The sequence below is a fragment of the Toxorhynchites rutilus genome, chromosome 3, assembly GCF_029784135.1.
Source record: "Toxorhynchites rutilus septentrionalis strain SRP chromosome 3, ASM2978413v1, whole genome shotgun sequence".
In the NCBI taxonomy this organism is placed as follows: domain Eukaryota; kingdom Metazoa; phylum Arthropoda; class Insecta; order Diptera; family Culicidae; genus Toxorhynchites; species Toxorhynchites rutilus.
Window position 1 is genome coordinate 220,427,626 of NC_073746.1, and position 17,366 is coordinate 220,444,991.

General features: G+C 39.3%; 2 protein-coding genes across 3 annotated transcripts; both read left to right on the top strand.

Moving 5' to 3' along the window:
* Positions 1–1,572: 1,572 nt before the first annotated feature.
* Positions 1,573–16,831, top strand: LOC129779876 (eukaryotic translation initiation factor 4H-like). Of its 2 annotated transcripts, none has more exons than XM_055787620.1 (4): positions 1,573–1,725; positions 2,222–2,521; positions 2,586–2,755; positions 15,278–16,831. In XM_055787620.1, exons 1-4 carry the CDS (start codon positions 1,694–1,696, stop codon positions 15,808–15,810), a joined length of 1,035 nt encoding a protein of 344 aa, XP_055643595.1. In that variant the 5' UTR covers positions 1,573–1,693; the 3' UTR covers positions 15,811–16,831. The 2 variants fall into 2 exon arrangements, with proteins under 2 accessions (XP_055643595.1, XP_055643596.1); XM_055787621.1 differs by having other exon boundaries at positions 1,687–1,800.
* LOC129779875 (uncharacterized) lies at positions 4,385–11,457 on the top strand. Its single transcript, XM_055787619.1, has 2 exons — positions 4,385–8,021; positions 8,130–11,457. The coding sequence occupies exon 2, from the start codon at positions 8,150–8,152 to the stop codon at positions 9,719–9,721; it is 1,572 nt and encodes a 523-aa protein (XP_055643594.1). The 5' UTR covers positions 4,385–8,021; positions 8,130–8,149; the 3' UTR covers positions 9,722–11,457.
* Positions 16,832–17,366: the final 535 nt, after the last annotated feature.

Consider the following 17,366-nt stretch of genomic DNA (forward strand, 5'->3'; position numbering starts at 1 on the left):
AGTTTATTTCGTTGATTTAGTCACCAATAAAGTAAATGTCGCTATAGAAGTTAGTATGTGATTTAGTTTCGTTTACCAGTAGCAAAACTTTTTCCACTAAGGATGGTAACTGCGCTTATCTCGAGCATGTATCGTTCTGCGAGGACTAGAATGAATCATCAAATGATTTCACACGAAAAAAAAAATTCAGGGCGACCAAACTGATAGATTGGTTATTTCTAAAATTTCGTAGTATTATAAAATAATATTCGCAATTATAAACAAGCGACTTGAATTAAATTACAGCGTAGTTTTATGTCAACAATGCGGTCGTGTCTTGGACACAACCTCCTATAATTTTTTATTGTTGAATTGATTCATTGTTGAACGCCCTCCACAACAGCCAAATGAAATCACGGTCTTCCTAACTAACACAGTATCGCTTAGACTACTTCATATAGAGAAATATTTTTCAATGATTTATATCCAACCTATCTACAGGTGGTAAGGTCTCTGTGCAGAGTTCTACGATATGATTGAGAAGAGAATGATCGAATATAGTCTAAGAATGTTCTACTATGTTCAGATGCACGCTCGTGTGTTTTTTCTGTTGATTGATAATTTTGTTTTATTACTGATGTCTTTTATTACAAAGTTAATTTACCTCCGGGCTTGAAAAAGGTTAATTAGAAGATAAATTGGAATTGAATCCACGATTTTTCGCTTATTAATCTAACTCGCGACTTTTTGGTTACGAAGACGCCTGTCTTTCCCGTCCAATTTGCGCCTCCTTATACTGTTCACCAACGGAGAGAAAATTCTTGTCGATTGAACTAAAATTCTTCAGATCTGTGTGAGTTGAAAACTCAACATAACTTTAGTGCACAATGTTCAAAGCCCAACAAAACTTAATGCACATTTCTTAATAATTATTTTCCTTCTATCTTTTACTCAAATGAAGTTATGTTGCTGTGTGATTCCTTTCCTTAATTCCAATTAATCCAAACATACATCCTGTGTTACTTCATTCTAGTCCTGGTTCTTTATCGCTTCATCTGACACCTCGATTTTTAATCTTGTTATATTAGCTTTAGTTATGTTAGTTATATTAGCTTTAGTGAAATTTGACTCCTTAATCGGACTAACATTATGGAGAAAAACTCTCAACATCCAAATGAGTTGCAATAACTTCTGAGTAGGATGATTTAAGAACAATTCTACTGCAGCAAATGAAATTTCCCTAACAGTAATTTATCTTGTGCCATCAATTTGTAATTTATTCTTGTTATTAGACATTGATGTTCCTAGACAAACTTCGTCTTCTCAATATCGTATTAGTTGCATAGTTTTTCGCTGTTTATTTGATGATGGGATTTCTATGTCAAGAAACACGCTTTTATTGCATTCTGAGTGGCAAGTCCGAGGACACTCGTGTACAATGCAAGTCGGAAGAATTTTCTCTGGCGAGAGAACCTCCGTCCAGAACGGATATAAAGTCGGATGTTCCCGACGTTAACCACTCGGCCACAGGAGTCACAAGAGTGGTAGCTTTATCAAGCTTATTTGTGCAGTTAATTAGCAATTTTATTTCAGTGCAAACTACATGCCCGTTGGTTGAAGCAGAACAGCGTGATAAGAAGCGTACCCATGGAGCAAAATCGGATGGACGGGAATTTTCGTTTACTCGCGACAACACTGCGTTTTAATCGCAAATATGGCAGGCAGAGGTGGACATGATAATAATAGGTAAATTCAATTACGGTTTTGCTCTCATTGAACACATTTTGTTGCGGACCAATTTGTTATAAAAATGAACCTACCGTGAGTATCTGTCAATTACGGCCAAAACGGAGCGACTCGAATACGAATATACAGGGGAACGTTGATTTTGAATACTAGCTCATGGTGTGATTTGGAAGTCTGCCGTCCATTGGTGTTCAGTGGTGTCGGCGAGATGCTAAAAATTGATGGCATTCGTGCCTTAATAAGCACCGAATTACAAACAAATGTGTATTCTATAAATAATTATGAGTAGAGTAACGATGCACTGTTGATTAGTTCGATGTGTTTTCCTTGCTTATTTGACTAATATTTCGCTCATTGCATAATGATTTGTTTACCCACGCGTTTTTAATGATAATGTTTTCAAAAGCCTAGTTGATCCTGCTATTGAACTATAAGCACTTCGAGCGGTCACTTTTAATTTTGTCCTGTTGCTACATTCAATTTTATTTTTTTTCAGATTTGGAGGTGAGCGGGCGCGCCGGCCGTTACCAACCGAACCACCGTATATTGCTTACGTTGGTAACTTACCGCAAGGTGTTGTCCAGGGCGACTTCAACAAGATATTCCGTGACCTTATTGTCAAAAACATACGCTTGGTCAAAGACAAGGAAACTGATGTTTTCAAGGGATTCTGCTATGTCGAATTTGCTACTCTGGAGGAGTTGAAGAAGGCTCTAGACTTGGATGGCATGATTGTACTCAATGACTATATGGCACCATTAAGAATTGACATTGCGGAACAGAAAAAGAATGATCGGTAAGTGTGGTATTGAGATAATTCCAAAAGAAAAGCTTTTTAATACATTTGTGACCTATTCCAGTGGTGGATTCAATAAACGTGGTGGAGGTAATCAACCGAATCGCGGAGGAGTTGGTTTTAACAATAAAGGCGGAAGCCATAACCGACCTGTCGGCGATAGGAATTATGATAATGATAATTTTGGAAGAAATGATTTCGACAGGAATCGTGGACGTTCCAATAATTTCAACGGTAAGATTTTAACTACAACTCGAATGCCTATTTCATCACTAGTCGCTCAAAATGCGTTGCCATTCACAAGAGTTCCGTTTTGAAATCGTTTTTTTTTGGCACAAATCGATACATTTGACTGAGACGTACATTAGACTGCTTTTAACTTTATTCAATCTACTGTCAATCAGTGTGTTAAAAAAAAGTTGATTTGGCCGAGTTTTTCAACTATCCACAACCATCAATGAAATGTACTGGATTTCAGTCTGTCTGTCTGTCTGATTCTTATGAACTCGGAAATCACCTAACCGATCGACATGAAAATTGATATGTAGGCGTTTCGTTCTACAATTACATAGTGACAAGTGCTGTTAGTCCATTTAATGTTTGCACTAGCGAAATTGATCGTTGTTCTAAACTGGAAATGGATTTTAATATGATGAAACGCACTCCTATATCTTCTTCTATCTATACCAATAAAAATGTATCGCCGAATGTGTTAATAAGAGCAGAACTCGAGGAAGGAATTGTCCGATTTAGGGCTGTCTTTATTCTATCACATTTTCTGTATGAAACATTTATTCCATGTAACGAAGAAACATATTATTTGCAAGTGGTTGAAAAATCTTGAACGAGAATCGTCACATTTTCTGTATGAAACATTTATTCCATGTAACGAAGAAACATGTTATTTGCAAGTGGTTGAAAAATCTTGAACGAGAATCGTGTCTGAAATAATCTGATATTATAATGATGAGTTTGGTTAGAAATACTAGAAATTTTACAGTAAAAAGGTAAATTCAACGGGGTCGATTAGCAAATCAATCAATGAACAGTTCTGCGATTGGACCCATGAACTTGCTTATAGTAAGAAAACGTGAATGTTTGAAGATATTGATAAAAAAACAAATTTTGAGCGGGACGAAGTTTGCCGGATCAGCTAGTCGTATATACAGTGATGGGCCCATTTGAAAACGAAGTGTTCCAATATTGAAAGTTTTTTCAATCTTTTCGGTGTTCCAGTCAATACTACGTAAAAGAAGCTAATTAGTAGACTATTTAGTCGTTTTAGTATCGTTGATATTTTTTTAGAAAAAAAAAATTGTTCCTGAATGGATGCTTTTAGGGTATAACATAAAAAATCCACTTGCAGTTGGCTATCGAGGCCAAAAGGAGTCATATTGACTATTAATTGCTAGTTTTTATTTGTTTTTATTATTTTTTTTTAAATAAACCATTTTTTATGTCATGCCCTGAAAGTGACCATTTAGGAACAAACGTCATTTTTGGTTTTTATAAAAAATAAATCAACAATACTGAAATGGCAAAATAGTCTACTAATTACCTTCTTTTAAGCAGTATTGATTTGAATACCGAAACGTTCGAAAAAACTTTAAATATTGGAACATTTTGATTTAATTGGGGGTGGATTTTTTAGCGATCATTGCTATACTCAATAGGTTTTGGAGGTCTTCATATAGGCCTTAAAGTGATTGAACAAAAAGACCTGACTAAAATCACCTAGAAAGCCATTGTATTTTTTTTTTTCATTTTTCATATCTAAAATGGGTTGCGACATCCGGAATGACAGATTTACATTTAAAAACCGCCAAGCCAGGCCTATCCAGCCATCTGAGTTGGTTTATTGAACGAGTGCTTCAGTCCGTTTCTATCCACCATTTCAAAAGCCAAGAGTGTGAGTGTTGTTTCTGGAATGTTGGAACGCAGCTGTGTTCACGGGGATCCTCCCTTAACATATTAAGGACCGTTCCTGAGTTTTCTTGTATTTCGCGTTCCGTCTGTTTCGGATGAATCACGAAATAATCCGTGTTTTCTACATTTGCTGGTTAAATCCTTGGTCTGCCAAGAATCTAACAAGGCCTACCGATGGCTCGCCTTCGTCTCATCCACACCGAAGGAAACGATCTCATTCGTGGTATCCGAACAAATGAAGTGTTCAAGTTTGCCCCAAAATGTGCGGTCCCAGGCGTATGTCTTACAGATTTATTTGCGGTCCTCAATGTGTTAACAGCTTTTGCAGCCCCTTCCATTCGATAGTTCGTCTATAACTTCCTGTTGCTCTTGCAAATACAGTTAGTGGAAATCTGTTAAAAAAAGAAAGGGGTAATAATCAAATTGTTTTCGATACAAAATGTCTTGTTAACAATAAGAACCTTATTTTCTGCGGACAAAAACTTACATCGAACTGGTCTTCGTAGATCACTTTTATGTTTTTATTCACAACTAGCTGATCCGGCAAACTTCGTCCCGCCCAAAATTTGTTTTTTGTTATCAATATCTTCAAACATTCACGTTTTCTTACTATGAGCAAGTTCATGGATCCAATCGCAGAACTGTTCATTGAATGGTCTTCTATTCGACCCCGTTGAATTTACCTTTTACTAAAAAAAATCCTAGTACTTCTAGCAAAACTCATCATTATAATATCTGATTATTTTCAGACACAATTCTCGTTCAAGATTTTTCAACCACATGCAAATAACATGTTTCTCCGCATGGAATAAATGTTTGATATAGAAAATATGATTGAAGAAAGACAGACCCCTCCCCTCTTCTCCCCTTAGAGAGGGGGGAGGAGTGTCTATTCACCATAGAAACGTTAGGTGCCCCCTAAAATCTTCACATGCCAAATTTGGTTCCATTTGCTTGATTAGTTTTCGAGTTATGCAGAAATTTGTTTTTCATTTGTATGACAGCTCACTCCAAGAGAGGGGGGAGGAGTGTCGAACCACCACAGAAACATTTATTGCACCCAAAAACCTCCATATACATAAATTTGGTTTCATTTGCTTGATTAATTCTCGAGTAATACATAAATTTGGGTTTCATTTGTGTTGGGGGTCGGTTCGTTGATTGAGTTTTGACTTGATTTTTTCTTCCAAATCTACGTTGTGAAAAATGTCCTTCTTTTCCGGAGACAAAATTTTCCACGTCCGTTCGTTTCGAAGGTTCGATTTATTATAGTCTATTCTGATGATTTTTATACAGTTGCAATTTTTCATAGCATGGTTTACTAATTTTCCTAATTTAATTTCTCATCAGCTATAATAATATTTCAGGGGCAAACAATTTGTATGGCAGCCCTCCTAAGAGGAGTATCTAACCACCATAGGAACATTCATTGCACCCTAAAACTTCCACATGCCAAATTTGGTCTCGTTTTCTTGATTAATTCTCGAGTAATGCAGAAATTTGTGTTTCATTTGTAAGGCAGATATCCCCCCCTCTTAGAAAGGGAGATGGAGTGTCTAACCACAGAAACATTTATTTCATCCTAAAACCAAATTTGGTTTCATTTGCTTGATTAGTTCTCGAGTAATGCATAAATTTGTGTTTCATTTGTATTGCAACTCCCCTTTAGGCTGATGTCACATTAAGCCTGGTTTAGAGTTCCCGTGAACGTGAACTTGAACAGGTGGTGAAATAGTATGATCATTTCACGGTGAACTATATTGCGAACAAACAACTTAACAAATCGTGGTGAATAGAACGTTTTCGTTCACGTTTACGTTCATATTAAAAGTTCGGCAGTGAACGTGAAGTATATAAACATTGAGCTTCAATAAAGTAATTCGGATAAAATATACAGTTGTTTACGAATCAACCCGAAGCAATGAAGTTTTTCAACCCGCGCAGAGATCTGATTAAATGAAATAGCATCCATATCAAAATTTTCATTGAAAACTTGAGAATTGCATATCCTTTTACAGTTCACGGTGAAATAATTTTCAGAATGCCTTGGGACATTCGAACGTGAACATGAACGAGGAAACATTTTGACGTCTATATTCACCACTGTTTCCACGTTCACGTTCACCGAAGTCGGTGAACTATGGTGAGTTCACCAACATCTCGATTCTACGGTGGAAATTCAGAATCGTTGTGAAATATTGAATCAATCCTCTTTTATCAATATGAATTGCGTTTGAACATGTTTTTTAACTAGAAAATGTTTCTTCCAATCGTTTCAAGATGTTTTCCTCGCGTTTTATATATGGGCTGATGAATTATTAACAAAAAAGTGTTTGTCCGCGTTCACGTTCACGGGAACTCTAAACCTACCTTTAGGCGGATTTGCCACCGCGGATTCCGCGAGTAAAACCGCAGCGGAGGATCTACAGTGTATTGTGAATGAGCCATGTCACACAGAGCGGGGCGGCTTTGGAAGCGATTTTCAATCGAGAAAAAAAGCGAATCCGCCTAATGTGACATCAGCCTTAGAGAGGAGGGTGGAGTGTCTAACCACCATAGAAGCATTTATTGCACCTTGAAACCTTTATATGCCTAATTTGGTTTCATTTGCTTGATTAATTCTCGAGTAATGCAGAAAATTTGTGTTTCAATTGTATAGCAGCAAACCACCCCCGCCAATGAAAATAGCCATCTCGATTCTTCATACGGGGCTTCCTGCAAAATGAAAAAAAAAACCTTTGGCTATATATTAGCTATTTTATTAGCGGACTTCATTTACTAGTGCCGCAAACATCAAAATTTTCAAAATTTGAGTTTTTCAAAACCGTAAAATCACTCAAGGGGGGAGTACCAGAAATCGGAGTGCACTGAGTGCAAGCGAATGTAATCCATTTGATTCAGTGTTTTATACTTCACTCTACGAATATAATCAAAACAATGCGATTTTCATCTGCTTAAGGTGAAGGCGGAACCTGATGGAATGAAGCCATTGTAGTAGTATAGGTAAAACCACGTGTTGCTATGGGGTAATAGTGTTTGTGAGAGAAGAGCAAAGCACATCTTATGTTTCGATTTTTGTATGTAAAAAGAACGATTCACTTATACTGTGTGGCGCTTCACTGACACGAGTCTTAGAGTACATTTGAAAAATAACAATCAATACTGAAGTAAAATGTATAAACGATGCTTTCCGATGAACAATTGCAAATATATCAGATTCTTCGCCGATTGCCCGAAGTAACCAGACGAAGGAAAGTCGCGTCCAAGTTCCGTTATCGGTTACCGCGTGATTGTTGTTTTTTTGCCGCTGAAGAGTTCATTTCGCTATCTGGATAGTGAGTGAAGTGCCCTGCCTGCAAGTGGATAGAGGCTTTCATCCTCGGAAAGCCAAGCATTGGTTTTTGTTTTGTCGCTGCTTCGCCGACATTGGAGATTTCGCCGAGTCATCGTGCCAACAGTGACAGTGCGGGTAAGCTTTCACCGACGACTGTGTGTAGTGGTGTCGTAGGCACATTCCCACCACCAACGAGCTTTCAGCACGCTGCCGTTCATCTGCACTGGAGTGCGTTCATAGGTGAATAACATTAAATATACTGAGAGAAAATATTTAATAATTAGAAGTTTTTTTTTTTGGTTTTTGTGAATTATTTTATTGTGAAATATTGTTTAAAAAAATACTTAGAATATAAGTGAAAATTTAAAATGGCAGAGAGTGGGGGACCTTCGGATATGGAGGTCTCTGACTCTAGTTCCCTCCTAACGGATAAAAAAAAGTCACTCAAACGTGTTCCAAATACGGAAGATACTTCTTCTGGGGACGAGTCAGCTAACCCTACCAAGCCTCCCTCCAAAAAACTAGCAAATCTCCCATCTGCCCTTAACGATCCCACTCTACCTTCAACCTCGTCTTCTCCCTCTGTTCTTCCCGCTCCTTCTCAACCTTCGCCTTCCCACTCTCAATCCCCGTCCTCGCCTTCCCCCTCTGTTATTCCCACTCCCCGTGTAAAGGTCTATCCAGAAGATGCGCCCGGAACTGGTCCCTGGGTTGTTTTCTTCAGGCCTAAGCCAAATGGAAAGGCGTTGAGAGTCATGCAGATCGCGAAAGATCTGGCAAGGTATACCTCCGTTTCGGAAATTTCGAAGGTTAGACCAAACAAATTGCGAGTTGTCGTGAATGATCGAAAAGACGCAAACAAGATTGTTGTCGATCAGCATTTTACAATTGAGTATCGGATCTACATTCCCTCTCACATAGTCGAAATTGAGGGTGTGATAACCGAAACGGGCTTGACGTGCGAATACATTACGAGTGAAGGTACCGGCCGTTTTAAAAAACTGCCCTCGACGACTGTTAAGATCTTGGGTTGCCGCCAGCTCGGAACAGTCTCCCATGAAGGAGAAGAAAAGAAATTTACGCCGTCCAACTCGTTTCGAGTCACCTTCGCTGGTTCAGCTCTCCCTGACTACGTGATGGTAGATAAATTGAGGTTAGCCGTGCGACTTTTTATTCCAAAGCCAATGACTTGTGTAAAGTGCAAGTCAGTTGGTCACACGGCTGCTTATTGTGCCAATAAAGAACGATGTGCCACTTGCGGAGAACAACATGAGGGGAAATCCTGCAGTGCGACTGAGCATAAGTGTCCATATTGCGGGGGATCCCCACACGTGCTCTCAGCTTGTGAAACATACAAGGCTCGCTGGGAGAAACAGAAGCGCTCTTTGAGGGAACGCTCTAAACGCACTTTCGCAGAAATTTTGAAGGGCGCTTCTCCACTGGCTCAAGAACAACAACCAATCAATATACACAATGTCTTCGCTACGTTGCCAGTTGACGAAATGGAAGCGGATACAGCTAACGGGGGCACGCTGTTTATTTCTCAAGGGAATCCCCGGCGCAAAAATGTGACCACTCCCAAAGTTCAAGGACAAGTCCCTCCGGTGATACCCCCTGTTAGCTTGCCCAAAAAATCGAGTGCAGCGGATAAGCAAAATCAGGTCCCTCCTGGCCTCCGTGGTAATAGTTCACCTTCGAACGACCCAGCACTCGAGGGGACATCAAAAACCCCAACTGTCCCTGTTTTTCCGTCAAGTTCAACTTCCCAATCGGGATTTATAAAGTTGTCTGACCTTGTGGATCAAATCTTCACGTGCTTTAATGTTTCCGACTCCATCAGAACCATTGTCACCGCAATGCTTCCAGTACTAAAGACAATTTTGCAGCAATTGATGCAAACATGGCCCCTCCTTGCAATGATTATCTCTCTTGATGTCTAATTTAAATAGAGAGGTCGGAGATATCACTGTTTTACAGTGGAATTGTCGTAGTCTTATCCCTAAATTGGATACATTCAAATTTCTAATTCATAAACTCAATTGTGATGTTTTTGCTCTATCCGAAACCTGGCTCTCTTCTCAAAATGATCTCTCTTTCCACGATTTTAATATAATACGCTTGGACCGCGATGACAGATACGGAGGGGTACTATTGGGGATCAATAAGTGCCACTCATTTTTTCGAATTGACCTTCCATCTATTGGAGGGATCGAAGCTGTTGCTTGTCATGTAAACATCAGAGGCAAAGACCTCTGTATTGTCAGCTTGTATTGGCCTCCGAGAGCTGCGGTTAGCCGCAAGCAACTTGTTGACATGTGCTCACTCCTTCCTGAGCCACGATTAATCTTGGGAGACTTCAACTCTCACGGAACTGCCTGGGGGGAACCGTACGACGATAATCGTTCGTCGTTGATATATGACCTTTGTAACAGCTTCAATATGACCGTTTTGAACACTGGGGAAACAACACGTGTACCTAAACCTCCTGCTAACCCAAGTGCTCTTGACCTCTCGCTTTGCTCGAATTCACTATCGTTAGATTGCAAGTGGAATGTAATCCAGGATCCCAATGGTAGTGACCACTTGCCAATCAAAATTACTATCACCAATGGGTTGAATTCTTCTGAATCAATAAACATGGCATACGACCTCACAAGACACATTGACTGGAAAAAATATGCGGACGCGATTGCTCTAGCCATCAATTCCAGAGATGGTTTGCCTCCATTGGAGGAGTATAACTTCATTTCTCGTTTGATCTATGACAGCGCGGTTCGCGCTCAAACGAAACCCATCCCAGGTTCCACTATTCGTCGAAGGCCTCCCAATCCATGGTGGGATAGCCAGTGTTCCAAGCTTTATGGAGATAAATCGAATGCATTTAAAGCTTTTCGGAAACGTGGAACCATTGAGAATTTTCAAACGTATTTGGACCTTGAAAATCAATTTAAAAACTTGATCAAAGGGAAAAAACGTGCTTATTGGCGAAATTTCGTGGGAGGTTTGTCACGAGAAACGTCAATGAAAAAATTATGGACAGTGGCTCGAAACATGAGAAATCGCTCTTCATCCAATGAAAGCGAGGAATATTCACATCGATGGATTTTTAATTTTGCACGAAAGGTTTGTCCCGATTCCGCTCCTGTGCAAAAAATTGTTCGAGATATACCACATGATAGGTGCGATCTTGATTCCGAGTTTTCGATGGTAGAATTCTCTCTTGCTCTGCTTTCATGTAACAATTCTGCTCCGGGATCGGATAGAATTAAGTTCAACTTGCTGAAAAACCTCCCTGATGTGGCGAAACATCGCTTGTTGAATTTATTCAATCGGTTTCTGGAGCATAATATTGTTCCAGATGATTGGAGACAAGTACGAGTTATAGCTATTCAAAAACCCGGAAAACCCGCGTCCGACTTCAATTCGTACCGCCCAATAGCAATGCTGTCTTGTATACGGAAATTGTTGGAGAAAATGATCTTGTTTCGCCTTGATCGATGGGTTGAAACGAATGGCCTACTCTCAGATACACAATATGGGTTCCGCAGGGGCAAGGGGACGAATGATTGTCTTGCGTTGCTTTCTTCAGAAATTCAAATGGCTTACGCCGAAAAAAAACAAATGGCTTCAGTATTCTTGGACATAAAGGGGGCCTTTGATTCTGTTTCAATAGAGGTTTTGTCAGACAAATTACAATCTCGGGGTCTGCCGCCTCTATTGAATAATATGTTATATAACTTGCTTTGTGAGAAACATTTGAACTTTTCTCACGGAGATTCGGCAGTAAGTCGGGTCTCTTACATGGGACTCCCCCAGGGCTCATGTTTAAGCCCCCTTTTGTACAACTTCTACGTAAGCGACATTGACAATTGCCTTACACAAAATTGCAGCCTAAGACAACTTGCAGATGATGGAGTGGTGTCTGTCGTAGGATCAAACGAATCCGACCTGCAAGGACCCTTACAAGATACTTTGAACAATTTTTCAACCTGGGCCATTGGGCTAGGGATCGAATTCTCCACGGAGAAAACAGAGATGGTGGTTTTTTCTAGGAAGCATAAACCAGCAAAACCAAAGCTTCAACTTTTGGGTAAACCGATCACTCATGCTATGTCATATAAGTATCTTGGGGTCTGGTTCGACTCCAAATGTACTTGGGGGGCCCATATTAGGTATCTGAGTAAAAAATGCCAACAAAGAATAAACTTTCTCCGTACAATTACCGGCACCTGGTGGGGAGCCCATCCCGAAGATCTTATAATGTTGTATCGAACAACTATTCTCTCAGTGATGGAGTATGGCAGTTTCTGTTTTCAATCAGCTGCCAAAACACACCTCATTAAACTCGAGCGAATTCAGTATCTTTGTCTCCGTATCGCGTTGGGATGTATGCCCTCAACGCATACCATGAGTCTCGAGGTTTTGGCAGGCCTACTCCCACTAAAAGATCGCTTCAATTTATTATCTCTTCGGTTCTTCATCCGGTGTAAGGTCATGAACCCATTGGTGATCGGAAATTTTGAGCAGCTGATCGAGCTAAATTTTCACTCCGGATTCATGAGTTCATATCATGAATTCATCTCCATGCAGGTTGATCCTTCTTCGTATATTCCCAACCGTGTTTGTTTCCCTGACTACATCAATTCCTCTGTGCATTTTGATCTGTCCATGAAGCAAGATATCCATGGATATTCAGATTACCAACGATCGAGGATCGCTCCAACGATCTTCGATGAAAAGTATGGGGGTATCAATTGTGATAATATGTACTTTACTGATGGGTCCACTATAAACGAGTCCACAGGATTTGGAGTGTTCAACGAATTTTTTAGCACCTCACACAGTCTTCAGAATCCTTGCTCAGTGTATATTGCTGAATTGGCAGCAATACATTGGGCGCTGGACAGCGTCGCCTCACGACCTGTTGAACACTATTACATTGTAACGGATAGTCTTAGCTCTGTCGAAGCTATCCGTTCAGTGAGGCCGGAAAAGCACTCGCCGTACTTCCTTGAGAGAATACGAGAAATTTTGAGTGCTTTATCCAGACGCTGTTATGTCATTACCTTTGTTTGGGTCCCTTCACATTGCTCAATTCTGGGTAATGAGAGGGCTGACTCATTAGCAAAGGTAGGTGCAATTGAAGGCGATATTTATCAGCGTCAAATCGCCTTCAATGAATTTTATTCTTTAGTCCGCAAAAATACCATAGTTAACTGGCAACGCAAATGGAACGAAGATGAATTGGGCCGGTGGCTCCACTCGATTATCCCTAAGGTTAGCCTTAAACCATGGTTCAAAAGTCTGGACTTGAGTCGGGACTTTATTCGCACCTTCTCCCGACTCATGTCCAATCACTGTTCGTTAGATGCGCTACTCTTTCGTATTAATCTTGCCGACAACAATCTTTGTGTTTGTGGCCAAGGTTACCACGACATCGAGCACGTTGTTTGGTCGTGCGAGCTGTATCTTGTCGCCAGATCGAATTTAGTAGTCACCCTTCGGGCCCGAGGAAGGCAGCCCATGGTGCCAGTGAGAGACGTGTTGGCTCGGATAGACCTTGATTACATGTCCCAAATATATGTATTCCTTAAAGCTATCGATCTTCGTGTGTGATTGTCCTTATACCCTTAGTTTTTCCTTTTCCTTTTCCTTTGTGAGAGATCGGATCCCTTCTTAAGAATAAGATGAAATGTAAATACATATTAGATATAAGATAGGTTTAAGAATTGAGTGTGATGAGTGTGATTGAGAGTGTGAGTGTGATCATTGTCAACATATCCTCATATCCCCTCCTTTTCCTGAAGAAAATATGTCACCCTTCTAAACTCGAGTTGACCGCGAGTAATCGGTTTCCTATATTATTAACATTAGAATTAAGGAAAAATGTATATATACTAGTAACAATACAGTAAGGAGTTCGGCTCCTTTAAACCTATGTAACTGAGCCTGTAAAAATAAACGATTTAAATAAAAAAAAAAAAAAAAAATTGCAAATATAAATATATATAGAAGCTGTATTTGTATATGAAGTAAATTTGTGATTATACGCGAGCGTAACATGAGCAAATTTATAACACATACGAATTGGGGCTCTTTTGGTATTAACAAGTTCTTCCGCACAGTAACTCGATGTTGATAATTCCTTAATATTTTTTTCCTTCGTTGATCGTATTTTTTCACATATTCACGTTGGAGAGCTTTAACCCTTCTCTTCGTTGGCCGAGGCATTTTGATGGAATGTAATACTTATCCGTTTACTTTTGACAGCAGAGGCAGCCGTGGCAGTATTTCGAGCTCTGCAATACAATTTTCTTAATCAATGTTAAAGTTGCTAAAACTTGCATTATAGACCCATCAAACGTAAAAACAATAATTGTATTGATATCAACACAATTTTATTTGATTGATTTTCATAACATGAAACGCTATGACTCAGGAATAACATTTTATTGAGTGGTTTTTATATCTGTTTCGATGATGTTTTCTGGCATCTCTGTCGAAAAAATTATGATACCAATACAAACAAAACTATTGCCAAAAATTTAAAAATGAAAATTTAACTTTCAGAGCACTAGCTCGAGTTTTCCGACGTTTTTCACTATACATTGCGACGGCAGATGGAAATTTAATATCTCGCGAGTAATCGATTAGATTTTGGTTGATATTACATGACGGGAAGTGTGCGAAAACGATCATTTTCGTCACACTGTTACGCAAAATTCTTAATTTTCGGGCGAGGGGTGAGGGAGATAGATAAAAGAAATGAGCGCCATTGTGGCAGCTATTTGTGACTTCGTTCCACCTGCACCTTAATGCAGCCAGATAATAGTGACGTTTTTTCCTTTATTCCGCGCGGCGGAATTCCCGTAGGCGAATGGTGTGATTATAGTTTGTCACTAGGTTAGATTTGAAGTCGTGTCCTCATATGTTATTGACTCGGGTATAAAAAAGAAGTTGAAAAATAAGGTAGCTTCCACAATGAAGCGAGAAACTTCCCTATCTCACGTTACTCGCCGCGTAGAATAAGGGGGTCTATGTTTACATTCAAATTGGTTGTTTACTAACGGGAGTAGATTGCCACGTTTTGTAATCAGACGGTCACTCAATCCTAACTGAATGAACCTAACGCATTTCATGTCGCAACTTACTCACACTAGTTCAATATATTGTTGTTCTCAATGAAGCAAAGTTTCCGATTAGCATAACCAGGCCGATTCGTAACATTTATCGTTGACCTTTTCACCTTTTCTACATACTATTCTATGATATTTCATCAATCATCCAATTTGACAACCTGTTTTAGGTTGTAGCAAAAAGAAAATGCATGTAAAGTATGCTAGAAAACAAGAAAAAGCTTTTGTGTTCAAAATTATTCGAAAACAAAACGAGAAAAATGAATGTTAAACATGAAAAAAAAACTCATACATATATATTATCCTTAACGAGGCTCTTGCACACGGGTTGTATCATTGATCAGTCTTCCCAATTTACAGATCGCGCGCTAAATCGCGGAAGATATGGTAACTTTGGTGACGAACGTGACGGAGGAGCTCGAGACATTGGTAGTAGCAGCCGAGATGACTGGAGCCATGAAGGAGGACGCATGGGCAATGATAGAGGCGATAATTTCAACCGTGACGGTGATCGCTTCAATCGTTACGGAATGGGTGGTAGTGGTAGTGGTAGTGGTAGTGGTGGTGGTGGTGGTGGTGGTGGTGTTGGTGTTGGTGGTGGTGCTCCTGGGGCTAGGCGGGATATTCGTGATTATCTCGAGAGACCGCCGCAAGGTTTGGGAGCCCCTCCCAGTCTGGCCGAACGGGATGCCGGCAGACCAAAGTTGAACCTGAAACCACGCACGGTAGATGCTCCATTGAATGCTTTGGCAGACACAAAACAAGCGGCCGCCATTTTTGGCAACGCTAAACCACGTGAAGAGAAAATATCCGATTCCGGAAATGAAGAGTCCGAACGTAAAACGTCTACTTCTTCATCAGCGGCGGGTGACGATAAAAACGGTCCGAACTAAAGATTTTCTTTAGTTTGTAGTATAATGGTAACGTTCTATTATTTTTTCCTTTTACCAAATGAGAGCGAAAGTAAATGATATTTTCCTAAGAGCAAAAAATAATAAGAAGAAAAGCAAACTTGGATTGCAATGTGGAGCTACAAACCCGTACATCAAAATATATGCTGTATTGTGCATACACATGATACAACCTAATGTAAAGGGGTGTGTGTTTAATTTATATTTTGATTCTTACGCTTTTTTCTACGATTTAATATTAATATTAAAGAAAAATAAAAAATGCAAAAAGAAGGAATGAAATACAACATAATATGTAATTATAATTCAAATAATTATGAAAGCAGTAAAATATATTAATTACTATAGCACATTGATATATTGCAAATCTAAAACAAAATGAATGAGGAAACAGCTAAAACATGAAATCTTTCTTTAAGGAACAATCGTAGCGTGAAAAAAAAATATTGTGGAACCAGAGAAACAGGAATAATAACGAAAGCGAGTCGAGTTTTTTTTGCAATTTTTCTTTTGCTCTCAAGTTAGCATTGATCTTTTTTTTGTGTTTGAGATCGAGGTATGAAGTACTTTGCATTAAGTGAATACGTGAGAGGATATGGTTTAGTCATGGGTCCAAGGCGTACGGATCTAGCTGTTGTAGGAGATTTCATTCTTGCAACTACGCTTAATTTTACATGCTGACGCTGATAGCTTTACGCAGTTTAAGCTTCTTTATTTCGGTTTTATTCAGCGGACATTGAGTTCTATTGCAGTGGATTGTGATTTAATTTACTTTTAATAGATTTACGGTTTCGTTCGCGGCAGAAAAAAAGGAACTAAAATCATGTTACACGATTCGATTCGCTTTTGATTGGATGAGAATATTTAGATCAAAATTCGCAGGCAGAAATGTAAAAAATAGTAAGGCGTATTATACACTCCTATGATTAAGTGTTGTTGAAATAAATATGAGATGAATGATGAAACTGAAAATGGATGAATAAAATGATGAAACAACCGATAATTGGAACATTACATTGTACACGTTTTGCATTCAAACTACTCCACGGACACACATTGGTATTGCTAGACCAGAAAGTAAGAAGTACGGTTCGATTGAAAGAAAACTGTCTATTTGATTGCATCGTGTTATTTAGCGAAACCGCGCAAAAAATGAGTTATTTTTTCTAAACACCGTCGAACAAAAAAAGGTTCGGGTTGAGCGTCTGTGCTGTGCAGACGTGCGTGTTGGCTTCTTTTCGATTGTCCTCATTTTTTGTCCTTTTAATTGTTATAAGTGTACAAGTTTCTGTGAAAAGTGTGCGTTTCTTCTAAGCGAGCTCGATTATGGCGGAAGCAGCTACAGTTCTCTACATAGGTTTCAAAAATATCGAATTTTCATCCGACGAAGAAGTGCAAATTGTTTAGTACAGTCCGTTTATTTGGTCGCGCTGGCGCTCGTTGCTGTTCGTTTTCGTGTCGGATCATTTCTTTTCTTCGTTATGGGTGTGTGTGTTGCCAAATAAGGCCTGTGTTTCCGAAACTAATCGCAGAAAGGA